The sequence below is a fragment of the Pygocentrus nattereri genome, chromosome 19 (genome assembly GCF_015220715.1).
Source record: "Pygocentrus nattereri isolate fPygNat1 chromosome 19, fPygNat1.pri, whole genome shotgun sequence".
NCBI lineage: Eukaryota > Metazoa > Chordata > Actinopteri > Characiformes > Serrasalmidae > Pygocentrus > Pygocentrus nattereri.
Genome location: NC_051229.1, coordinates 5,987,903 through 6,014,988, shown reverse-complemented (window position 1 = coordinate 6,014,988; position 27,086 = coordinate 5,987,903). Strand labels below are relative to the sequence as shown.

Below are 27,086 nucleotides of genomic sequence, written 5' to 3'. Positions count from 1 at the left end.
AGAAATGGAAGAGAAGGAAGGAAAGTAAGAAAGAAAAACAGGGAGAGAGAGAGAAAGAGAGGGGGAGAGAGAGAGAAGAAAGGCAAGAAGACAGCAGGGGACAAAAAAGAGAAAGAGAGAAGGAGGATAACATATAGGGGCTATAGTAGGAAGAGAAGGAGATAGGCAGAAATAGGGAGTACGACCTGGGAGAAATGGAGGAGAAGGAAAGAAGAGTAAGATAGAAAGAAAGTAAGAGAGAATAAGGATGAAGAAAGAGTGAGGGTAATAAAGAGGAAAAGAGAGCAGGAAAGACAGAAAGAGAAAGAAAGAAAAAGAGGGGGCGAGATAGGGATAGATAGAGGGGAGAGAGGCAAAATGGAGGAGAAGGAAGGAAAGGAAGAGGAAAATAGAGGGATAGAGAGAGAAGAGAGAGAGAAGGGGGCAGAGGGGAGAAAGGCAGGAAGATGGGGGAGAGAGAGTGGGAAGAAGGAGAGAGAGAAAGAGAGGGCAAAAAGCATAAAGGGGATAGAAGAGAAAGAGAGAGAGACAGAATTAGAAAGTATGAAAAGGGAGAAAGCAAGAGAGGAAAATAGAGGGATAGAAAGAGAGAGAGAGAGAGAGAAGCAAAGCCTCCCCCCTCCCCCAACACACACACTTCCACCACCACCACCACCACCAATATCACCCAAAAGCCACATTGTCAGTTACTTGCTTTATACAAACAGCTGCTGCTGGAGAATGTCTGTGTTAAAAACACTGTTGTTTTTCCTTCTCCCCCCGTAAGATGCGCCCTCGAACCCTCCACAGGTGTCCCGTAAGGGCGTCAGGCTAGGTCAGTACCTCAGCCTACATAAGTGTGCTTTCGTCTCCAACTCACCCACTCCATCCCGAGCTCATGTCGACCGTTTTTCGCAGGGGAGGGGGGGTGTAGCTCTTGTCCGGCGGCAGCCGCCTTTGTCTGGCCAGTCTTTGTAATATGCAGCCGACTGTTTTGTTTTTGTTGTTGTTTTTTTATTTTCTTTCTCCTGTCCTCGTTTGTCTTTCAGTTTCTTGGTCCTTGTTTGTCTATCCTGTCTGGTCGCTTTCAGCCCCTCTCCTGTAGGCCCTTGTTTTTTACCTACATCTTTTCTGTCTGCTTCTCCTTTTTTCATTTCTTCTCCCCCCTCCTTACCCTATTCTCGTATGTTCTGTCCCTTCAGTGAGTGACTATTTCGCCGTGAGGGCACGATGGGGGCTCGTGTGTTGCCGTGTGTCATGTTTCTCCTGTCAGTCGTGGTGACTTTAGTGGTAGAGGTGATCACCATTTCATGACCATAACAACATCATCTGTCCACATGCTGTATCCAAATGTAAGTGTCTGTTGATGCAATGGGGCGATATGGAACATCTCTGTGGTTCAAGGCATCATGCTCAGTCTATGCTGCGCACGCATACTGCAACATATGTCTGTGAAGTGCAGAGAAGGAGTTGAGAAGATGTAAACATCTACACAGGCTATATGCAACCCTCCTCACACAAAGATAGACGTGTCAACACCACAAACTAGGACCTTTCTCCTGCTTCCACTCTTATTTATGGACTTGTGGATCCCATTTGTGATTTAATATTGGCTCTCCTGATGGGCTCAATTAAGGTGATTGATGGGTCTTCCAACCTGTCTGAGATGTCTCGGTCTGGATAGATGGAGTCCTTGATGAATGGCTGAGCCAAGTTGAGTCTTTTTACCACCACGCAGATCCATAGTTCTTCTAAGGCTGTGGAACGCCTCCGCATGCCAAAGTCACTCTCATGGTACCCCTCATGTAACTCCCACCCCACAACACCACCTCCTCAGCTTGAGAATTGACCTCTCCATGCTACACCTGCAAATGCACCGATCAGGCATAACATCATGACCACCTCCTTGTTTCTACACTCATTGTCCATTTTATCAGCTCCACTTACTGTATAGCTGCACTTTGTAGTTCTACAGTTACAGACTGTAGTCCATCTGTTTCTCTGATACTTTGTTAGACCCCTTTTACCATGTTCTTCAGTGGTCAGGACCCCCAGGGACCCTCACAGAGCAGGAACTATTTGGGTAGTGGATCATTCTCAGCACTGCAGTAACACTGATGTGGTGGTGTGTTAGTGTGTGTTGCGCTGGTCTGAGTGGATCAGACACAGCAGCGCTGCTGGAGGGACCCCAGCGGGTCCTGACCACTGAAGAACAGGATAAAAGGGGGTAACAAAGCATCAGAGAAACAGATGGACTACAGTCTGTAACTGTAGAACTACAGAGTGCAGCTATACAGTAAGTGGAGCTGATAAACTGGACAATGAGCGTAGAAACAAGGAGGTGGTCAGAATGTTATGCCTGATCGGTGTATATGACTGTGGTCAGAAGAAAACCTTGTATTTCCATTTTTGTCGTTTTTTGGTTTTTGGCATAATTTGAAATTTCCTATTTCTCTTTACATTGTATATAAATTGTATGATAATTGGACCAAAAGAAACGGCTCAAAATGGCTTGTAAAGAAGTCTGGTTCCATTGACTTGCATTAAAAGTAAAGTAGGTTTTTTTCTATTCCTGTAAGATTATCCTTTAGGAGATACCAAGTGTTCATCTGACTACAGCGATATTCATGTGTCGCGACCACAGCAAGGTTGGACAAGCTTTATGCATATAAAGCCCTACAACTCAATTTTATGTCAGAAGAACAGCATGGACCAGACCTCGGCCCGTAATGGTAGACATGGGCGCTTGTAGGGGGGCGGGGAAGGGGGTTAGTGAACCTGCTACATACCTGATTCGCTTACATTTTGCCCTTGTCAAGGGATGTTTGGTCGGACACCTCATTCCTCTGAATACCACCCAACAATATCTTTGCTGTTGAATTCCAGCCAACAATGACATCACATGAGCATCCTGAGTAGCCATGAACTCATATTTTACGTAGCTGTCACCATACTTTAGACTGAATGACGTCAATAAATTGTTAACATTGTCAATTTCTTCTTTTTTGGACTTTGACTTTGACTTAAGCTAGTCACCAACTGAAAGCAGCCAAAACACTGCCAAAAATGATATCCTGTCAAGTGAAGTGGTCTTAAATTTGGTCTCTATACCCAACCATTCCTATTTTGAGAAGGCTGTGCTTATTATGAGATTATTTTGCTTATTTCTAGAAATTTTTACTTGTTTCAGTTGTTTTACTTGTTTAGAAATATATCTCAATGTCAATATAGCGAGATCATTTTATTTAATAAAATTGCTTAAAACAAGTGAAAATGTCTCGTAATAAGGTAAATAATCTTAAATTAAACTTACAACAATCTCAACAGGAGAAATAGAACTTTTTTTGACTACATTTGAGATCATTTTACTTGACACAATAAAATGTTTTGCAGTGTAACAACCTAAACACACATAGGAGGCCATATAGAGACCTGATTGAATTAGACCTTCATAACATTAGTTTATGAACATTTTAGTCCTCTGCTGTACAAATTATAAAAGCAATGTTTCAAAAAATGTTTGATCTAATGTCTAAAATCCAAAACATTTTGTGCTGGGGTCCTTTTGGGGTATGTTGCCTTGAGGCAACATTACGCAGCAATAAAAGTAAATGACGATATGATAAATGATACACATAAGAAATTGCACTTTTTTATCTCAATATTTCAAATGAAACTGAGTCAAACTTTAAATACTATAAGTCCTAAACATAAACAGAATTCAGGAGTTAAAACTATGGTAAAGCATAAAGTAAGTTTCTAAACAAAACTGATAAACATAGATAAAACGAATGAGTATATGCTGAATGTTATATAATAGAATTAAGTGGAATTGCCCCTAATATTGCCCACACATTAATACTAAATGATTTAGAAACACAGAATTCATTTAAAAATGTAACTTTAAAACTAAGCAGTAGCTGCAGTGGTTTCTGAAATGGCTGCATAAATAACCCCTTGTTTGCTACCGGCTACACTGTCACTGTAAATGTTGCTTTTTGGCAACAAACATATTTTAGAATTTTTTTTATAGAAGGAAAATGATTTGTATAAGACTGAATATTACAAAAAAAAAACTGCACTCTAACAGATGTGAATCACATATTTGGAAGGATGATAAACCCTGAAAACCTGCTTTATTGATGGAAATTTTATGGGGCAGAAATGTATATCATCAGCAAACCAAATAGAGGTTTCAAAACTGCCACAACGAGATAAGGTGACCAAATACAAGCTTTTTATTGGTTTATTTAAACTCTTCCCTTCATTATTAACCCTTTCATTATCATTACTTATGTATCGCATCATTGGAAAGTGAAGAAAATAGGTTTGTTACCCTGAGGCAACGAAATGTAATGGAGGGTTAACGACAAGAATTAACTGAAAAAAATTACTACAGCAACTTCAACTCCATTAACAATAAAACTAAAATATAGCAGTTAGGCTAATTAGCTTCCACCTCCACCCCCCTGCTCACTGCTGCAACGTTGCAGCTCAGTATCAAACAGTCCATGGCATGGTAGCAGTCTGTGGCCCTGTTGTTGGGAACCTACCAAGCTGGACTATGTTGTTGTAGCTAACTGATACTAGACTACATAGAATTTGCCACTATGCTAATATATCAGTGTTCAGTAATGCTGGTCTAACCTCGCCGCAGCTGCTACAAAGGCAGGCGTTTGTGGGTGCAGCATGGATTAGTCAATGGTACCTACTTGTCATCAGCATCCCTAGCAAACGAGGCACATGAGGCGAGTAAGACCACTGCAAGTAAAAGCTTAGCAGAAACCTGGCAGTACACTCAATGAGAGTCGCAAACAGAAGAACTGAACAGAAAGCTGGCCCCGACATCCAAACTCTCCTCAAACATGCTTCTCTTCACATGAGTCTTAAGAATCTATGCAATGCATGTAGGGGTACAGTCTGACGTAATGTGGGGTGTGGGTGGGGGTGCATCTCTTTCTTTTCTCCCTCCAGAGCCGCAGCTGAAAGGTATCGTGACCCGGCTGTTCAGCCAGCAGGGCTTCTACCTGCAGATGCATCCGGATGGGACCATCGATGGCAGCAAGGACGAGAACAGCGACTACAGTGAGTGCTGTCATTCTCCTAGTATACATCCAACTGGAGTTTGTCAAAGAACAGTTGCCTGTTACTGGACGACCTCATGATCATTCTATGCCAGTTGAATAGTCTACATATTACCCTGATTCATTGATCTCTGAGTACCCTTGCCTAGCATATCTTGGCGTTTTACCTGTTCTACCACTCATGATGTAGCCAATCAGCTGATTAGCAAGCCTTACCTGAGTTTATTCAGGTGTATGAGAGCAGAAAAACGCTGTGCAAAGCAGAGGAACTTGTGCCACTGCTTCAAAGGTCCAGTCACACAAGCAAGCAAAATGGCATTCTATGAGTTGTAGTTGTTAGTGAAGTGAGTAGCACTGCTGCCTTCCATGGAGCAGACTGGGTTCGATTCCCCGCTCAGGCCCCCTGTGCTAATAGAGCTGTGTTAACATTACCAAGCTTAAGAGGCAGAAGTTCAGCATTTAGCTATAATGTGACAGATCTTATGTTTTCAGACCTGTGTGGACACACAAATCTCGTCACGTCTGAGACACATTCATGTGTGGTTCACTTTCATATTTCACAACAACTGACAGCTGTTCAGAGCTAGTTATCTTCACTCTGTTGGTGGCTTCATTTGCTGTTTATGACGTGATTCATTCATGGGACATTACTGATGACAGTGTGTGCATGCAGGTCATTTCAGGATGCAGATTCATTCACTGTACTGACATATTTGAGTCACTTTCCTACACAAATGTGAATCATTTTGTCAGAGAGACAGGACTGTAATGTGAACATAGCCTAAGAGTCCTTGGGCAAGGCTCCTAATGCCACGTTCGCCTATCTCTGTGACACAATTCAATTGTAAATTTGCTCTCCATAAGAGCTTCTGCCAAGTGTAAATGTTTCATGTCACAGACCAGACTGAATAAACTCTGTATGCAAAATGTTGTATCAAGTTTAAGCTACACTTTAACAAATTTGCAACCTTGATGGGGACTTTGTGTAGCAGCACTGAAGATCCAAAAGGGAGGAAATTCTAATTTTCTTCCTCGTTGTCTGTGAAAACATAAAACAGAGGCAGAATAACATGCAGTCAGTCAGGAGACTGTATTAGACAGTACAGCCATCTTTACCCTTTGTGTTTTGTTTATAGCAGGTGAGTTAGCCAGCTTGCTAACCACACCAAAATCTTTTTTGTCACTCAATCTTCTGGTCCTGCTTTGGTCATGTCTTTTAGTCTGCATAGCATAGTGGGAACTGGTGCTCACCACCCAGCAGACTAGGGTTCGATTCTCTGCCCAGGCACGGACACTATGCTACACCAATAAGAGCCATTGGGCAGACTGATAAAGCCACATTCGCCTACATCTGGAACGTCAAATAGATGTTTCACATGACAAATTTCCACAACAGAGAGAATTTGCATGCAAAACGTTACATAAACTTTAAGGGTAACACTTTACTGTAGGGTTCTGTTCATAAGACTACATGATACCTACATAAGCTTGTCATGACAACTGACATAACCCTACATAAAGGTTAATAAATGCCTATTCCAATAGGCATCATCTGTCATAAAGGCTACTTTAGCTAACTTGGCACATGTAACCTTTATAGTGAATTATGCCTATTGGAATAAGCGTTTATAAGCATTTATGTAGGGTTCAGTCAGCTGTCATGACAAGCTTAAATAGGTGTCATTAAGCCTTATGACCAGTATTCTACAGTAAAGTGTTACCAGTTTAAGTTTAATTCACTCTGATGTGTAAATTTGCATATTAGACGGATAGCTCTGTTGCTCTGGCTGCATTGAGCTCTGGGGCTTCTTATAGCAGCGTTAACAATTCAAAATGGAAGAAATGCTAGTGTCGAAACCTTTTCTTCCTCATTATCTATAAAATAGAGGCAGAATAATGTTCAGTGAGTCATTCTGAGAATATATTAAATGGTACAACTATCCTCATTTTTCATTTTTCGTATTTTTTACTGTATATAGTAGCTGAGTTAGCCAGCTTTTCAACTACACCAAAATATTTTTCATCAACAATCTTCTGGCTCAGCCTTGGTCATGTCTATTTGGATGGTATAGCAATGGAGATAATACTGGTGCCCGTCACACAGTAGACCAGGGCTCTCTTCCCTATGCTACACCGATTAGAGTCCTTGGGCTAGACGCTCAGTGCTACATTTGCCTCCATCTGTAACATGATTAAATTGCAAATTCGCTCTGGATAAGATTGTCTGCCAAAAAAATAAAATTAAATGCATATAGCAAAACCATGCAAACAGAAAAACTGTAGTGAGGCTGCAGCTTGATGGCTCAAAATGAACTGTGGAAGATAATAGCCCTGAGTTCACTCAAGCAATGCTTGGCTTTGAATGACCAGATTGCACAAGTAACAGACCTGAATGCAGAGAAGAACTTTCATTGTTTTGAATATAAATTTGCTCTGAGACATGCAGCGCTGAGTGGAGAGTTGAGTGCTGTTGTAGAGTCCCTGAAAGGAAAAGAGTAAGAGCCCTCTCAACATGATTGTCAGCAGTGCTTTTTTTTGCCAGGGATCCTTCCATGAGTCATCCTTCCTCTGAGGAATCTCGTGTCTAACCTAAGCGCTAGTCTCATGCTCCGAGAACAGCGTTTATGAAGGCGTGATACTCACACAAGATGGACAGGCACAGGCTTTGAAGTATAGTGTCCCAAGAATAGAGGGAGGAGAAGGGTCTTTTGGGACTTGGCTTCTGTCTATTCATTAAAAGTGGTACTTCTAAGGAGGAACAGTCTGTTCATCACAGTTTCACAGTAAGAGAATATGAATTCCCCGAGGAAGGTAGAGAGGGCGCAACCTTCGCACCAAGAACGTTTGCACCATCGGGGATTCATCACCGTCCCTGGTGCTGCTTCAGGGCAGACAAACAGTCCTCCCATGGGACCCGGGTTGTGACAAATGAGCAGTTCTCTCTCAGAGTCATGCAGGTGACCCTAGTCATCTAAACACTTGCTAAGCACACTTTACTTGAACTATGCTACATAACACTGACATAACTATGCCATAAATGTGTTATAGCAGATGTCTTACGCAGGCATGAGTTGTCATGAGGGATTATGTCCATAAATCTTATGGCTTCTTATTACCATGACTGGTAATTGTCAATAAGTTGACAATGTTTGACGTTATTACAGTTTATGTCACATGCTAAGTAGCATTATGTATATATGAAGTATTGTATATAAGCACTTTGTGATCCTGTCAGAGATTTGAAAATAACATGCCATAAGCATGTCATGTTATAATGCATAACCTATCATGAGAAATTAGGCTACATGATTGTGATGATAGATGCCTTGATGTTCAACATGATGATGGCTAAATGGAGTGTACAGCAAAAATGAGCATGTAACATTAAGCATCAGCCAAGCCTTTGCATAGTAATGGTTTTCTAAGAGAACAAATTAAATTAATTAATTCATGAGATCATATTGCTGTTGTCGGGATAAAACCTTGTATCTTGGTTTTTCAGTTTTTGACATAATTTGAAAATGTTGTCCTTGTTGTCCTTTACATTGTGTGTAAACTTCATGACGAATGGACGAGAAGAAACGGCCCAAAATGACTTGGAAAAAAAGTCTGGTTCCACTGACTTACATTAAAACTAAAGAAGTATCATTTTGGAGATACTAGGTTTAGATACAGTCATATGACATCTGACATGACATGTCTATGGCATTACATCAGTTTTACTTAGCAGGTTTCAAGTAAAGTGTTACCAGAAATTTTGCGCACAAAAGCTGAAAATGCACAGATAATAGTTTAGAACATGATAGTAATCACTAATAAAAACTATCATCAAATGATGGAATCTGTCATAACATGTTTATGGCACTTTTTTATTGCTGCCATAAAAGAGCCATAGTTAATTCTGCCATAAAATATATCGCCGCAGTCTAAAAACAAACAGCAGAAGTGTCTATATCATCAAGTGTCTAGATATCTATATCAAGTAATTATATATTACATCAGCACAGTTTCATTTTTCATGTTATTTTGTTTTGGCAATAACTGCTAATTCAAAACATCACATATTCATTGCCTTTCAAGCAGCTTTTCTATTAATTTTGGTCTCACTTTATTTGAATAGTCCACTATAGCCCCCTTTAGATTATCTACAGATGTTCAATTGTTAACAAACTCAATTGACTCTAAACAGTGGTGTGGTAAGGGTTAGGATTTGGACCAGGGTGAGGGTTGGGTATGGTTTTGGGTTGAGGTTCAGGTTAGGATTAGGTTTAGGATTAAAGCCAGGTTTAGAATGAAAGAAAATTATGGTCAGTTTAGTAGATATTTAGTTTAATGTAACTCGAAAGTAAACGAAGCATCTACAAAGCAACTAAAGTGAACCATCCAAATAAAGTGTTAGCATAATTTTTAAAACCTTTCGATTTGAATTCGGATTCAAACTGTAAAATGATCAGATTCAGATTCCTTTAAGTAACTATAGCTGCGCTCACATTACAAGCCTCATTGCTCAAATCCGATTTTTTGCTCAAATCCAATCTCTCTGACACGATGGTTCACACTCGTTTAGGTAAATGATTCAAATCTGTCATTAGTGTGAACGAACTGGCGGCCTGAAATGACCCTCATGAGCTCATCCTACTCAGTAACATCACGGGACTGAATCACTGCATCACCAGCAAACAGACCAACGAGCAGAACGAGCTTCGCTGAGAAGATCATTAACTCTGATCAGCACTCGGTTTCATTATTAGAGCGAGACGAAGGAGAAAAAGGTGAGATGAGCTGCTTTTCCACCGTTTACAGGGTTTAGCTTCTGTTTGGCGCTGTTGCCATGGTAACGCTGAATGGAAAAAATCGCACATGAATTCCGATCTGAAAGTTCACATTAAGGTCGCATGGCCACGAATCGGATACGTATCCGATCTAGGACCACATATGAAAGTGACTCAGGTTGGATTTGAAAAGTTCAGATTTGCGTCCACACCATCCTGAAAACACCAGATCTGAGCCACATTTGGGCAAAAAATCGGATTTGTGCCACTTCAGCCTGGGAATGTGAATGTAGCCAATGAGGGTTTAACTTCCAGTCAAAATAACCATTAAGAGAGATAAGACAAGATAAGATAAGGCTTTATTGTCATTCGCATCACATGTGGTACATGAGGTGGAACGAATCATTGTACTCACGGTCCCAGTTAACTCCCAAAGTAACATAAACAATAAATAGAAGGTGCAAATAAAGGGGTGCAAATAACAGCAGCATTAAGTACAAGTTATAAAGCAAAAAACATGTCGCTGTCCAAAGAAACTCAAGTATCTCTGTAATTGTGAATTTACAGTAGAGGGCAAACACATTCTTTACTTTAATGTAAGTTGTTATAAAGAGATCTTATTCAAAGCAATTTTGGAGCATTTCTATTGGTCCATTTATCATAAAGGTTTCACACAATGTAAAAGGCGGCTGCTGTGCACAAATTATGTAGAAAAATAAAACTTAAAAAAATGGAGACTCCTTTTCTTTTATTGAACCATGACAAGGGCATTTATCATCAGGTGCACTCTTAAAAAAGTTGCTCAAGGCCTCTTTCATTCTATATAAAACCAAGAACACTCATAGAACCATTTGCATGCTGAGAGGTCTTTGCATTGTGAAATGATTCTTTAGATTAATAGAGAATATGTTGTATGTGGTTCTTTATAGCACTGTGTTAAAGACCCCTTAGAAGAACCATCTTTTTAAACATATATATATGAGGCTGTGAGCTGTCAGACTAACTGCCCGCATGTATATTTTAAGATAGAATTTGTTGTATCTTCTTTATGACAGCTAGAAAGAAGTGTAATAAACATATCATGATAAATGTCATATTGTTGCTGTCAGTACAAAATCTTGTACCTCCAGAATGGTAACTTTACAGGCGACGAGAAAAGCATTAAAGTTATTTTACGCTGATTTTTTTTTTGGTCTACTTATAATGAAATTTGAACGCAGTGCAAAGGCAGTCATGATCTATTATGCCCATATAATATAATATAACAGTGAGTGCTTCTACATGCACTCAATAATCCAATCATAATCAGACTTCTGCAGTTATCTGATTATTCCAGTGGTCCTATAAACAGCAGACTCTGATTTCTTAGATCGGAGTAAGGTCTACAAATATAGTGGCTGGATTTTAGCTTAGTAATCAGATTTCTCAGTGCATGTGAACACTTACTCTGATTTCTTTCGGATTCCTCAGTCTGCACATGTGCACAACAGATTGCGGTACCGGGCATTGGCAAACAGTGTGGCAGCAAGACGCAATTGACTGTCATGATTGGCCGCTCCCAGTCCTCTATTGATTTTGTTTACCTCTGGTCTTGTCCATGTGCTTCATTGTTTTGATTCTTCCCTGTTCTGCCCCCTTGTTTCTAGACTCCGTCCTTGATTGTTTTCACCTGTGTCTTCAACCCTCATTGTTCTTGTATTTAAGCCCTGTGTTTTCCCTTGTTAGTTGCTGGTCTTTGTATGGTGTTGTTTCTTCTGGCCTCCGTTGTGTGTCCAGTCTGTGTTCCTTTTTGTCATGTCTGTCCCTCGTTTTCTCCGTGTTGGCTCTTTGACCCTGGACAGTTTAGACCCTGATTAGTGATGACCCAGTTTAGACCCCCCCCCCCCCTGTGCTACACTAACGAAATGAAGGATTGGAATATTCTTCATCTTCTAGATGATGCATGTTCATATTTTCAGGTAAAATGGCACAATGTCTTTAAAAAAAAAAAACGCTGCAGCATGAAATTTTGGTTTTTCATTACATTTACGTCACGACTTCTTCCATGAGTTTACTGGCTAGTTGCACAGCAGAAATCTGATTACTGTCTGACTCATGTAGACCCAGAGTTTCCCCATTATCTGATTATTCAAGTGCACGTAAAAGTGTTGATCAAGTTACTGACAAAATCTGATTTTCTGCAGTTATCGGATTATTAAGTGCATGTAAATGCACTCAGTGTAATTATACCATTACTGGTAATTGCTATGACAACTCATGATATCAAACTGACATCTGCCATGACATGTCTATGGAATGGTTATATCAATGATATGTAGTGGAGGTCAAGCAAAATGTTCCCACCACTATGTATTTCCATTAGTAAAATCCCAGAACAGAGTACACTGGAACTTGCAAGGTCTAGCATTGGGTTAAAAAAGGAAAAAGAACCTTTCTGATATATTAGGTCACCTAGAAAGACGTCTCTTGCAGGCAGATCTATCTGATCATCACAACATTTCACTTCTTAGGAATCTTTATCTGATCTGTGATCAGAGCTAAGCATCGCAGAATTGAACTGTAGGGCTGAGTCAAGCGAAGACCTGAGAAGATCTTGCCGCCAGAAGATGGTGGTGGAATATCCTCAGGCTGTTCTTTGGATCTCTTGAACTATAATGCAGCTCCATGGCTGGGAGAGAGGGGTAAACCCCAGTTAATAATTCAGCAAAACAAAAACTGCAGAATTGTTATGAACTCCCCAAGAGCTTTAGCTTGGCTGTAGAGCAGGACAGACGGAGAGAGCGTGAGTAAACAAAGAGAGACTTTAGCATTTAGGCTGCTGTTGATCCCTGAGATAGATTATCGGTGTAATAGATTACTTTCACCTTGAAATGACTGGCCTGTTGAGCCCTACCGACTATGTTGATGAGAACAATAATGCATTTTCAAATGGCCTTTCTATCACAGCAGTCAGCAGATCAGCGAGAGCAATGCTTTCTGCATGCCATATATGCCCTTCTTGATGCATCTGGATTTGCATTGCTAATACCACAGATGAAAATAAGATTCTGAAAACAAATCATCGGCTACATTAGCCTGGAACACCAACTGCTCAAAGCAAGGCCAGGTTGTCCGGGTTCATCGGCTTTCTCTCTTGACCGAAACCCATTATGAACTGAAAAATGCATTCATATTCCAAGTAGGTGCACCGACTGGGTCATTTGCATTGCTTATTAGCACAAGGTGAGACCCTGGGCTGCCTGTTACTGAAAGCAAATGGTGTGCTGAACAGAGCGCAATGATGGGAATTAGCCAATTAGTGTTGTTCTGACATGATAGTTTCAATTCAAATGATATCAACCATTATGCAGACTTATGCTGACTTTAAAGTGAGTCTCCAGACAGTTTGGTCCAGAGGAAATGGGACTCCTAACAACTACCTGGAAGACCTGGTAGACACTAAAACTGCCCCCCATCAGATATACAGCACTTAAAGCTTTCATCTCTGGGAGAGAGGAGAAAATCAAGCTGCTTCAGATCTGAAAACATCCACAGGTGTTTCTGTCCATCCTTCCATTGTGAGAAGACCACTGAGCACTGTGAGTCTGAAAGGATGTGTAGCTGTTCAAGAAGAACTTCACCGAGAAAAGGATATAGGCAGAAAAGACCATTTGCACTAGAACACAGGACATCTGAGTTGCTGAGTGAGGTTTTGTGGACTGACGAGTCTAAATTTGCTAATTGAGAGTTCTTAAATTATGACAATAGAAAGTACAACCAAGTTCTAAGACTGAACTTTGGAGGTGTGTCTGCAGATTTCTTTGAAAAACTGAAAGCGAGTCTCTTGAAAAGAAGAAAAGCTGTAACAAAGGCAAAGAGTGGACACAATAAATAGTGAAAAAATATATTTTTCACAAGTTTTATAGTTGTTGAGACATTTGTTTAATTTTCTCTAAAATTTGCATCTGTTTTTTTTCTGGTGCTGAAAAATAAATAACTTGTATGTAAACACTGTGTAATTTTAGGGGCTGAGGCAGGTTGCAAGTGAGAAATGACTGTAACGGTGGCAGATAGAACCAGACACTTGCAGATGAGGCGTTATTAACAAGAGGCCGATCCAAAATCACAGTCGTTAACCAGAAAACTGAGCTTGAAAACCAGAGATCCAAAACAGAGCAAAAGGGCAAGAAAAAATCAAGGTCATAAACAGAAAGCAGGTCATACATGGAAATTTGCTAGAAGACGTGGAGAAAGGCTTGGTACACACAGCTAAAGGTGACCATACTTTGCAAAGAGTAGATACAAACAGACAGGTTATATACACAGAAGAACAGAAGCTCAACGGCGATAGGTGAATCAGATGAGTCCTGGGATGTGTGAGGGAGCAAGGGGTTCTGGGAAATGTAGTCCGAGGTGGCCGAGACGGCTGTAGTTCCCTTTGTGAAAACAAAGGGATATATAGCAGTCTTAATTAGTCCAAAAGGAGCTGCAGGTGTTTGCGAGAGGAGAAGAGTGGGCAGAGGCAGCGAGCGTCCAAGTCGAATCTCCCCAGAGGGATGGAGACGTGACACACTGTTTGTACTGTAAATTAAATTAAACAAAAGAAAAGGTGGACCCTGACTTTTGCATGGGACTGTGGCAATTATAGGCTGTAGTCTATGTGTTTTAACTCTACTCCTTTCATCATTGGTCAGTTTCTGACCACAGGACTACTGCTGTTGGATCATTCTCAGCACAGCAGTGGCACCAGCATGGTAGTGTGCATGGTATACAGGTGTGGTCAGTGTCACTGCTATTTTGAGAGCGGTCCACCAACTGGGTCATATGTGGTTAGAAACTTACCACCGATGAACACAAACTGTGCATCAACAGACTCACTCTACAGAGTCAAGGACATAAGGACATACAGTGGAGGGGTTTCCAACAAGATGGCTAGTGAATAGAGCAAGTTCCTGTCCTCGTTATCGGACAGGGCAGTCGATGAGTCACGTTTTGTTGAAGATGACAGCGGATCTGTCGCAGCGGTCGATCAGATAAGAATCTGATGATGTGGTGGAGCCTATTGTTTTCCTGTTTTCACCAAAATAGTAACTGTGATCAAAATCTGCATCCAATTTGGATTGGAAATTAAATAAAAATGATAATAGCTGTTGCTAAATGACTTTGACTGCCAGCAATTCAGTAACCATTGCTGCTCGGCTAATGGAGCTGTAGAAGTTTGTGGTCATTAATCACGACTAATAGAAGCTTCTCGTGGTGCAGACCGGTGCCCAGCCAAGTCTCCTTTCAGACAGGGTGACTGCAAGTCTGGACAGCAGGGATTAGATCCAGCTGTGAGGGTCTGAGGGTGGACTGTCTTTTTGAAGAGGCTTATCCGCTCCTGCCGGCTCTTGCTTACTTTAGCGAAGGATTTGTGTCTGTATAGATTACGATTTCTCTCCTTCTTTGAATCGAGATGGCTTTTTTCCCTCCCTAAAACATTGCAGAGGCCAAATTAACATCAAGATGGCTCAGCAGGCATCAGGAGAGGTGATTATTTGTCTTTGTTAAGGGGACTGGATTGGCTAAATGTTTGATAGGAATTCATGTTTACAGCCAAGTTAAGCCGTAATTTTGTATTTAGGAGATTTAGCCATAATAAAACCTCCTGACACAAATCTGGCTTCGTTTAAAATTTTTCATAGCAGCATTTGACAGCAGCAGATTGGATTTCTCAAACACAAGAAGTAAACAGTCTTAATTTATGTGGTGGCGTCATGTCTGTCCCAAAATAGCGCCTGAAGTGCTTGCAGAAAGTTCGAGAAGCCCTCCTGCGAGGACCTGCCTGCTGATGCCCTTGTCAGGACAGATGCGCCGAGCATCACTCCATCATGAGCAGCGTTGCTTTCCTATTAAAGCTGCCAGGACTCACCTTGAAACGAGAGAGAAGGGAACTCCCAGCGGGTGGAAAGAGTCATAGGAGTCACATATGATTTCATGCAGCCAGCAGTTGCAACATGTGACTCTTTACAGCTCCACTGTCCTCCTCAGATGCCTTTAAAGGAAAACGCTGGTGTTTTTCAGCCTAATCTCTATTGGACGTGTCAGTAATGTATGGTCGATTACCATAGACGATGATTTCAACACTTTCTGTACTCAAAAAAGAAGAGAAAATCAGTCAACTTGAAATACACTTGCAATAGAAGCCAATGGGCAGCTGTTAAATTTTGTCAGTAAATGTTTATGTGAAATATTCATATTTGAGTTGAGTTCTTCATTCAAAGCTACTGTTAAATGAAGCTGTAAGTCTATATGGGTCATTCTCCATTTGGAGTGGGAAACCATGTCACAAAGGTTGCAGGGCTTAAAAAGAAGCTTAAAATATCAGGCACGGCTCCAAAAGTCGGAATGTACATTTACACAGTTGACCTAAGATTAAATATTACTTTTCCCTTATGATTCTCTGATGATCCTGTTTCATAGCCGCTCTGCATCTGTAAAACAGCTCATCACAAAACCAGTTTCCAACATTTCAGAAAGCATTTTTAATGTAAACAATATTTTTAAGAGATTTAATTTAGGAATTTGTATAAAACAGATTCAAGTTTGGTTTTTTATATCGTTACCATTATACTGCATTTAAAGAATGCATATTTTATCTAAAAAAATTCAATGGTCATAGAGATTTTGGTCACTGCTGTTATCAAGACTCTTATATTACATTTAAACACAGCATTTTCAGCTCCATTAAACTGCTTCTTTGGGTCGAGGCTCATCAGAGAGGAAGCATCTCAAGGCATGAGAAGGCGAGTCACACTCGCTCACTATATTCCATTAATTTATTTATCATTTTGTTTATTAGGCAGCTCATCATTTCTATGTGTCACTGGTTTTATGTACTTTAATGGCTGGGTAATTAACATTTTGTCAAAACAATGTCAAAATATCATTTTATTACTTATTGTAAATACACAAGGTCACCCGAACCACCAGTGAGTCAGCCAATTTACAAAATGTTAACCAGAATATCACTGGAGTCACCTTCTCTGGTGTTACATTCATACAACACCGGTAAAACCTGTTTGGAATTAACCTCTCCTTTCGGCATATATGATACTAGGAGATGTTAATGGGCATATTAAGATTATTTAGTTTTAAGATGAAAGAATTGCAGCTGAATTCACACTCCACATGGAGAATGATCATATAATTCATTCTTTCAGAGATGTGAAAACAATTCTCCTGTAATTCCCTGTTTTTTCACAGTACATCTACTGCATTGTAAGATTACAGTACTTGACTGTATTTCTAAACTGATTATACAGATTTTTCCTGCACTAATGTTTCCCACTAATTTAAATACATTACATAAAATTAGGTAAAGCGTCATAAGAGCAGCTCTAGTAAGACATTCTTTTCACATACTTTTTCAAATTCACATTATATAGGCAAATATTTCAAAAGTTTCTGCCCGTTAGCTTCTACCACATAGACTTTTTTTCTAAGTGAAGGCAAAGGAACTTACATTACTGTCTGTTGTAATCGCCTGTGCGATACAGATGCAGCAGATTCAGATTAAGTTAAAAATGCTGGAATATTCCTTTACGGCCAATTTACACTCCAGTCCAGCTCACTGATTTCGATCGAAAGAGATTGAATCATCTCAGTGGACAAGCGCAAGCTGGCACTCCTCCACAGTGCCTTATCTGGTCCAGCAGAAGCTTCTTACAGCTCCCCAACATATCTATAGTGTATCTACACAACTTTCACACATTCTGAATTCCCCACAAGAATAAACAAGATGCCTGTTTAATGAGCTTTTGCATTGTTGGTGTTACATTAGAATCTATTTAGATGTTTGTTTACTATGGTATCCTGTTTTTTTAGTGAGGCTGAGTCTGTTGCACTGCCAACGGTTGAACATTATGTAATGCTACACTTGCTTTGTGTGTTTCTAGCCCTTTTTAACCTCATCCCAGTCGGACTAAGGGTCGTGGCCATCCAAGGAGTTAAAGCTGGCTTCTACATTGGCATGAATGGAGAAGGATTCCTCTACAGCTCAGTAAGTCATGCACTTTCATCTTCATCAATGTACTACTATTGCTTATTATTATTATTATTATTATTATTATTATTATTACTACATGTAGGTACTTAAATATATGATACATATGGGGTACATAGGGCGATACATGCTTAAATATATATATTTATTAACACACACACACACACACACACACACACACACACACACACACACACACACACACACACACATATATATATATATATATATATATATATATATATATATATATATATATATATATATATATAATAGATGGGACACTGTGCAGAATGTAAATAAAATAGAATGTGCAAATGATATGCAAATCAAGTGAATCCTATTTTATGAGGAAAACAGTACAAAGGCATGATGTTAAATGTTGAAATTGAGATATTTTATTTTTTGAAAAATGCAGTGAGATAATGATATTATGTACTGTAGATGACAAATAGAAAAAGTTCTTTGCTATTTTATGTTGAGAAACGTTATTCTTGAACTGTTGCACTATTTGCTCATGCAGTCTTTCACAAAGTGATGAACACCTCCTCATCTTTACTTCTGAAAGACTCCGCCTCTCTGAGATGCTCTTTTATACCCAATCATTTTATTGACCTGTTGCCAATTAACCACCAGGTATTTTTTTAACATTACACAACTTTAAAAGCCTTTTGTTGCCCCACCCCAACTTTTTTGGAACATGTGGTTGGCATTAAATTTAAAATGGACATATATATTTTTTAACAAACAACAAATTTGCTGAGTCTCAACATTTGATATGCTGTCTTTGTACTATTTTTAATTAAATATAGGGTTTAAATGATGCGCACATCATTGCACATTGTTTTTATTTACATTTTGCACAGTGTCCCAACTTTTTTGGAAATGGGGTTGTGTGTATATATATATATATATATATATATATATATATATATATATATATATATATATATATATATACAGCTACATACTTACATATATAATACACATAATACATATTGTCATTGTTTATAGGTATTTACATACATAATACATATGTAGCGAATGTGTGACATTGCCCTGTACATGTGAATTATTTATTAAAATGCATTTGCATGTAGATTTGAGGCAACTTTTCATTCTTGATCAAGGTTCATATGTTTCACATACATCCTCACGGGCTTCCCTGACTAGGTTTGCTTTGTGCATTCATAGCTTCTCTGCTTATCATATCATGGGTTGCATTAACATAAATGCTTCTTGAGCAAAATTGGAGCTCCGTCCGCAGAGGAACCTAGAATTGTTAACTATTTAATTCAATTTTTCAGCACGTTCTAGCGTTCAGCACCATCAAACAGCGCAGGCAGAGTAAGTCGTGGGTTAACAACCTTACAGCCAGCGTCCTCCCTGTGGGCTCTAGCTGAGTTATAGTGGATGACAGGCATATGCACTCCTACCGCCCAGTCGGCAGCTGAAACACGTTGGTGGGAGCATGTCGCAGTGAGCTACTACTGCTGACAACTTATATAATGGTCAGTCGCACGACTCTTAATCCTGTTAAAGACTATCTGTGAGGAGGAGACTAATTTCATTTCCCACAGCCACTGTGGGCAGCCAGCTGCCGTGGATTTATCGCTCTGGTCTATTCGGGGGGTAAACTGCGTCTCTAAATGGAGGAAGCCCCTATCCATCAATGGAACCTAATGAAGTTGCGATCAGCTACAGTTTCATAATGATCAATAGGGTGAAACTGGACAGTGCACAAGTTGAAAAAAGAAAGCGCTAAGCTTTATGAAGCATTCTTGCACTGGCAGAACGAATGTTGAAAGGTTCCATATGCAACAGTTAGCTTGAATTATTTCAATTCAATTCAATTATTTGAATGGTTTTAGGCACCACAAACAGCCAAGACCATCCCTCTCTCTCACTCATCAGTCATTTGTGTAACGCGGGGGGAGCAATGATGAGATTTATTAGGAGCAAATCTATAATCAGGGTCTAAACAGTCCAGGGCCAACATGAAGAGATGGAGGGACAGACATAACGAAAAGGAATACAGACTAAACACAAAAGCCAGAGAGTAGGAAATATAACAGAGGTCAGAAGACACAACACAAAACAATACAATATAAATACCAGCACGCTAACAGGTGAAAACACAGGGCTTAAATACAGGAACAATGAGGGTTAACAAGAAACAGGTTAAAACAATCTAGAGTCTAGAAACAAAGGGGCAGAACAGGGAAGAATCAAAACAAGGAAGCACATGGACAAGACCAAGAAGGTAAATACAAGCACATGGATTACTGGGAGGGTCCAATCATGATAATTTGTCCACAGCGCAATGCAAAATTCAGAGGCCACCCCCTAATTTAGTCAATTTCCAGTCAAAACAGACATTAAATGCAAGTTATTCATTTGTCTGGAGACATTTCTGAGGTGATGAGATTATGAGATATTCCACTTGCATAAGGATTTAGCAAGCCAAGGTGAAAAAAACTAATAAAGGTGAAAAAAAATTAGTAAAAGCTACAGGAAAAATGAGACTCCAAACAACCACCTGGAATACTTGGTAGACACCAAAACTGCCTGTAAGAGCACTTCAAGCTTTCACCTCTGAGAGAGAGGAGAAAATCAAGCTGTTTCAGATCTGAAAACATCCTCAGGTGTTTCTGTCCATTCTTCCACTGTGAGAAGACCCTTCAGCGCTGTGGGTCTGAAAGGACGTGTAGCTGATCAAGAAGAACCTCACTGAGAAAAGGAGATGGACAGATCAAACAAAGAAGCTGAACTATGGACTGACCACCCCAGAGTGCAGACCTCAACACCACTGAATGTGTTTGGGATGATTTAGATCGTAAGAAGCAGGAAAGTGCGAATAACTTCTAAGACTGAACTTTGGAGGTGTGGAAAAATATCCCTGCAGATTTCTTTGAAAAACGGAAAGTTTCCTGAAAAAAGTGGAAGCTGTAATCAAGATGTACTCACGGATTGTGGTCTTGCGAGGATGTATAGCTGTCAAGAAGCCTCACTGAGAAAAGGAGACAGATACAAAAGAAAATGATTTGCACTAGAACAACTGAACATCTGAGATGTTGAGTGAGGTTTTATAGACTGGTGAGTCTAAATTCATCCAGTTTGATTTTGATCTAAAATTGTAAGTACGTTGAACGTGAAAAGCAGAAAGTGCAACCAACTTCTAAGCGTGTCTGCAGATTCTTTGAGTGAGTCTCCTGAAAAGAATGGAAGGTATAATAAAGGTAAAGAGTGACACACTAAACACTGAAAAATGTGATATTATATTTAATTGTTGAGGCTTCTCTGTACACACACACACACACCCACACACACCCACACACACACACACACACACACACACACACACACATTTTCTAAGCCACTTATCCTTCTGGGTTGTGGGGGGACTTTTTTGACTGGAACTTAAATAAAGGAAAGGGAGGCATTCCCACAGTGCTGTGCTTGGGAACATCAATAATGATAATAATTGATAAATTCGCAAATTTATCACACCTCCTAGCTTTCTAGTCGTCACACAAGCTTTTCTGTTTTCTCACTGCAGTAAGAGGAAGGGAGTCCCTTTTGAAATGTGTCTTGGAGTGAGCTAAAAGAAGGTTTTAATTAAATGGAAGGGGGAAAAAAGCCTTCCTTTGCCATATGGAGCAGCTCTCTCCAGACATGTGCCGGGGGAAATTAATATGCTAAAACAGAAATGAAATCAGAGGGGATCACAAACATTACACTGAGTTCATTCAATATTTACTAACAATGCTGAGGGCTGAATCATGCGAGCGGAGCCGCTAACCACTCATATTCGGAGAAACTCTCAAGACGGGCCGGCTTCTGAGGGTCTGAAATGGAGGGTGTTTAATTAGCAGGTTCAGGCGGGTGCCTCACTGAAGGTGGTTCAAGCTCGGTCTTCAGTATTCTGCCTGTTCGCTTTCTGGCAGAGTTGCTGGAGCACTTCACGTTAATGATGATCCACTTAACTCTGCTTTTCTGAAACAGCAAGTGCTCGAATATGCGACCTTTTAGTGCCCGTTTCAAAGGCCAGAAAATACTTCAGTCTGATTATTACCCTCACACTGTACACGCAGTAATATTCACAACATTCATTCAGCCCCATCAGCTGTGGACTTCACATTTACATTGAAAATAAACAGAACACTCTAGATGTGCTTCGGTTCTTTTCTTGAAGTCCTTTGGTCTGATGTAAAACGGTTCATTGTAGAGGATGAGTCTTCTTCACAGTAGTGGTGGTGATAGGAACCAGAAGTTACAATGTCTGCAACACAAATATAACCATTTTATTTACTATCCAAAACCACCAGTGAACCTACACTAGGTGAAAAAAACTGAGTTTTTATGTGGAATGTTGCGAAACTAATAGGCAGACTGCGGTCCGAGATGTCCAGACGCTGTCCAATGTGGACCTGGACTTATAAACGATAAACTATGGAGAATTATTTAATTTTGCCGGGGTGGTCCTATTTTAATCTGCATAGCTATTCTAGCCTTTATGGTAGCTTTAGTGCCTCGGAAAACTTACAGACCAATCGCGTGTGCTGTAAATATCACACATGGCATTACTCAGCCAATCAGATCTGTGTATTACGATGAGCACTGAGACTTGAGTGAGTGATGCCACACAGCGGAGGGACGAGGCGAGAAACAGCAGTCAGAGAAGAAAGTGAGTCAGATTATTTTACATCGCGTTCTCTGAAAAGAGAAAACTGATAGTAAATGTTGTTGAAATGTGACTGATTTGTACATTATTTGATTTTTAATTTGGTTGTTGACTGTATAAGATGTTGATATTCCTACTAGGCTGCTTCAGTAAACAATATATGGCACATGATGCAAGTTAGACATTATGATGTTTCGTACCTTTGCTTGAGGAAATTTCCTCTAACTGGACCTTATTAAATTTGAAATTAAACCACTGTTTGCGAAGATAAAATGGTAAACTTTTCTTTAAGGACTGTTTTGCCTTCCAATGGCGTGCATGTATCCGTCCACCATGAATGGTTTTTATGCATGTTTTAGGCCAGAACCTTCTCAAAACTATCATAAAGCAATGTGTCAGACATCAGACAGTGCATTGATAACCACTTAATGTTATAACTTTTTGTGAAGGAGCTTTTAGAGGTAGATGTCTGGGTCCTATCACCACCACTGTGAACAATTCTGACTCGGTAAGTTTCTCTAGAGCAAAGCATTTCAGACCAATCCCCTCTGAGTGGCTTTAATTAAGTCCATTTAATTATGTGGAAATTATGAGAAATCAGTGGAATTTCCCTTAATAGCAGACCAGTGCTGAATCAATGTCATTTGTTATCAAATCTGCATAATTTCATCTTCATTTTTTTCTCTTATCTCTTATTTATCATTTATAAGCTACTGTGATAAAGGTGACCAGTTAGTGATAAAATCATAACAGTCAATATTCTACAGCCAAATGCGAGCTGAGTAAACTAAGGTCCTGTCAACATGGCACACCTGCTCGGAAATGTCCTCCTCATCCTTCTTAAGTAGCTTATTCATTCTCATCTTTTATACCTTTTTTGTGGTTCTTGCCAATGCTGGCCATGTTCACGTGATTAAGTATGAATATTTTGAAAATAGTAAAGAACTCTGTTCATTTATTTAATATTTCAGTCAAAACAGCCATTAAGTACAAGTTAGCAGCTCCTCAAAGAATCTGCAGACACGCCTCCAGTTCAGTCTTAGAAGTTGGTTGCACTTTCTGCTTTTCACGTTCGACGTACTTACAATTTTAGATCAAAATCAAACTGGATGAATTTAGACTCACCAGTCTATAAAACCTCACTCAACATCTCAGATGTTCAGTTGTTCTAGTGCAAATCATTTTCTTCTGTATCTGACTTTCGGCTTGTATCTGTATCGGCTTTTCTCAATGAGGCTTCTTGACGGCTATACATCCTCGCAAGACCACAATCCGTGATTACATCTTGATTACAGCTTCCATTTTTTTCAGGAAACTTTCCGTTTTTCAAAGAAATCTGCAGGGATATTTTTCCACACCTCCAAAGTTCAGTCTTAGAAGTTATTCGCACTTTCCTGCTTCTTACGATCTAAATTATCCCAAATATGTTCAGTGGTGTTGAGGTCTGCACTCTGGGGTGATCAGTCCATAGTTCAGCTTCTTTGTTTGATGTGTCCGTCTCCTTTTCTCAGTGAGGTTCTTCTTAACCAGGTACACATCCTTTCAGACCCACAGCGCTGAAGGGTCTTCTCACAGTGGAAGGATGGACCTCACCTGAGGATGTTTTCAGATCTGATTTTCTCCTCTCTCTCAGAGATGAAAGCTTAAAGTGCTGTTTACCTGATGGGGACAGTTTTGGTGTCTACTAGATCTTCCAGGTGGTTGTTAGGAAGTCCAATTTTTATGTAGCCTATGATCATTTTTGTTTTGGTTTTGGAAACTTCTGTTTTTTCACTTTGACTTACTCCTTCCTGCCTGGATAGTAAATAAATAAAGGGGGGGTGCATTTGCACAGTACTGTAATTTGAAACTAAAATGTGTAATAGTAATAACTCTGGATTTTTTGTTAACAGAGCAGATTTAACACTGAGCTGAAGCTGTAATAAGCCATGAACATCACCTTCAGGTCATTGAAAGCTGCACATCAGGCAGCGTTCAGCTCTGTGAAAGTGAAAGCTCCTGCTGTGCTCAGACTCCATCTGTGGCCTGTTCTCCTCGAGTCTGCCTGCAGTGTAGTTCAATAGGCAGGTTGGGATCCTTCTTGTCCGTTGCTAAGTAACATGTCAGCCAATCAAGAGCCTGCACGGTTGCATGGCTTGAGCTTCGTGTTTAGTATAGAACAAATCAGTGATATGTCAGAACTGCGAAGAACTTATTTCATGGTGGATATTTTAGGTAGTGCTACACTGGATCAAAAAGATTATTATTATTATTATTATTATTTATTTCTGGTGATTCTATTCTATAAATAGCAATTAACACTACTAGCATGAATGCTAATAGCGTTAGTTTTTAAATTAGCTCATGTCCTCTAGCAGCTGTAGTGACTGTAAAATAGCAATTAATGCGACTAGCATAATTTCTTAACTAACGTATGTCCTATGGTGAAATAATTCTTAAAAAATGCTAATAGCATTAGTATTGTAATTAACTTATGCCCTATAGTAGCATAATGCTAAAATTAGCTATTAATGTCATTAGCATAAGCGCTAAAAGTGTTAGATTCTTAACCAGCCAATGTTCTATGGTGACATAATATGATTCAGATTCAGAATACTTTGTTGAGCCCAGAGGGTGATTGCTGTTATTACAGTTGCAACTGTTTATGTAAAAGAATAAACACTTTAATCATTTAAAACCAAAGAGAGAAATCTGCAATATGTACGTGTATAAATTCTTATACTTATTTTCTTTTACTGTAAATTGTCAGTGACTGTGATAAAAATATGAAACATACTGTACACATGCACACATAATTTTAAAAAATGAATTACGTTATTATTATTATTATTATTACACATATAATATTATATACATATTAAAAACAGCAATTAACATGACTAGCATTAATGCTAATAGTGTAAGTTTTGAAATTAGCTCATGTCCTCTAGTAACACAATAAAAAAATAGCAATAATCACTGCTAGCATTAATGCTAATAGCATTAATTTTTTTAATTAGTTTGTGTCCTATAGTATCAAAGTTCTAAAAATTAATAAAAATTAATGCTATGAGCATAAATGCTATTAGTTGGGAACTAACTTAGGTCCTACAGTGAGATAATTCTAAACATAGTAATTAACACTACTTGCATAAATACCAGCAGCATTAAGCTTTTGTTCAGCTTATGTCCAAAAGCAGTATCCTGCTAAAAATAGCACTTAATGTTATTAGCATAAGTGCTAAAAGTGCTAGCTTCTTAACTAGCCTAACTATGTCCTATGGTGACCTCGTTCTAATAATGACAATGACTGCTACTAGCATAAATGCTAATACTGCTAGCTTCTTAGCTGGCTTGTGTCCTATGGTAACGTTAATCTAAGAATAGCAATTAACACTTCGACATCCCATCCTAGATCCCATTTGTTTGCACTTCATGTAATAGTTCTTGTAATAGTAACTTCATCTTCATCTGTAAAATGAAAAAAATGAATAAATGATTCGCTAAATTGTCGTTGGCTTCAGCCAAAAGTGCCGAAAGGCATGAATCCCTCAGGAAAATTAATAGTGGCGTTTTTGTTGCGGTGCCTGTAAGGCAGACATATGCAAATGATCTCTCCTTTGATTGGCTGTCCAGGTCGAAACACTCCTTATAACTTCAGTGTGAGTGGGCGGGGCTAAACTACTGTAGGCCAAACAGGCAGATCCAACACATCCTGACAACACATGATGCATGACATCACAAAAACAGTGAATTCCAAACATATGGACTGGATGGACTGAAGAGCGAATGGCACATTTTGAAACTTTGATATTCACTCAGCACATGGAGCTCGATTATTGAAATTCAGGGGAACTTAGTTTAGTTTACTAGAGTATTTTACATTTAAATGGTTTAGGGAAAAGCCTAATATTGTCATAGGTGAATTAAATGTAAAAGATTTTTGATTATAGGATTTTTTTGTGGGTTTTTTTCATCTTCATATATCCTCTAACTGCACTCTCGGCTGAGCTTCTACAGGACCATCATGATTTTGCACTTTGCACCAGTAGGACATTGATTTTTATTGGGCTCGTCTTTAGAGTTTAGTTTGGAAGCTCGTTTTTCTTCACATGGTTAATTTTCTTCTCCCCTCAGTGTCTCCAATTCTAATTCGATTCATGTCCTGCAGAGAAGTGGAATAAATGGACCTGATGAGGACCACACTAATGTAGGAATCAGTGACATATAAAAAATGAACTGACAAACGTTTAATAATCCATTATCTCACCGATGCATATTTGATGAAGAAATACAAAATTCACTTTACTTCACTCATTAAATTCCCCTTAAACTCCTGACGCTCTTTTCTTTTTCAATATTCTCATAAATCAAGGTTCCTATTAGTGAGTATACAGCTGTTGGAAAACCTTCAATTGGTATACATCATTATATGGAGGTTCTTTAAACTTTAAAAACGTTCTTTAGTGAACCAAAAGTGGTTCTTCTGTGGAATCACTCCAAATGACTAACTTTGCCATCTTTGTTTTAAATAATGTATCTTATATATTAGTTTCAGAATAAGT

General features: G+C 39.3%; 1 protein-coding gene across 5 annotated transcripts in view; it reads left to right on the top strand.

Annotated features, from left to right (window-relative positions):
• The window catches only part of fgf12a (fibroblast growth factor 12a), a 92,688-nt gene that overhangs the window by 41,236 nt on the left and 24,366 nt on the right, over positions 1–27,086 (top strand). For 3 of the 5 annotated variants that reach the window (XM_017712246.2, XM_017712245.2, XM_017712244.2), the window contains exons 2-3: positions 4,954–5,064; positions 17,752–17,855. In XM_017712246.2, the coding sequence (XP_017567735.1) occupies positions 4,954–5,064; positions 17,752–17,855 (215 nt within the window). Of the gene's footprint in view, positions 1–766; positions 815–4,953; positions 5,065–17,751; positions 17,856–27,086 lie in introns of all 5 variants that reach the window. The other 2 variants (XM_037530863.1, XM_017712243.2) reach the window with 1 other exon arrangement.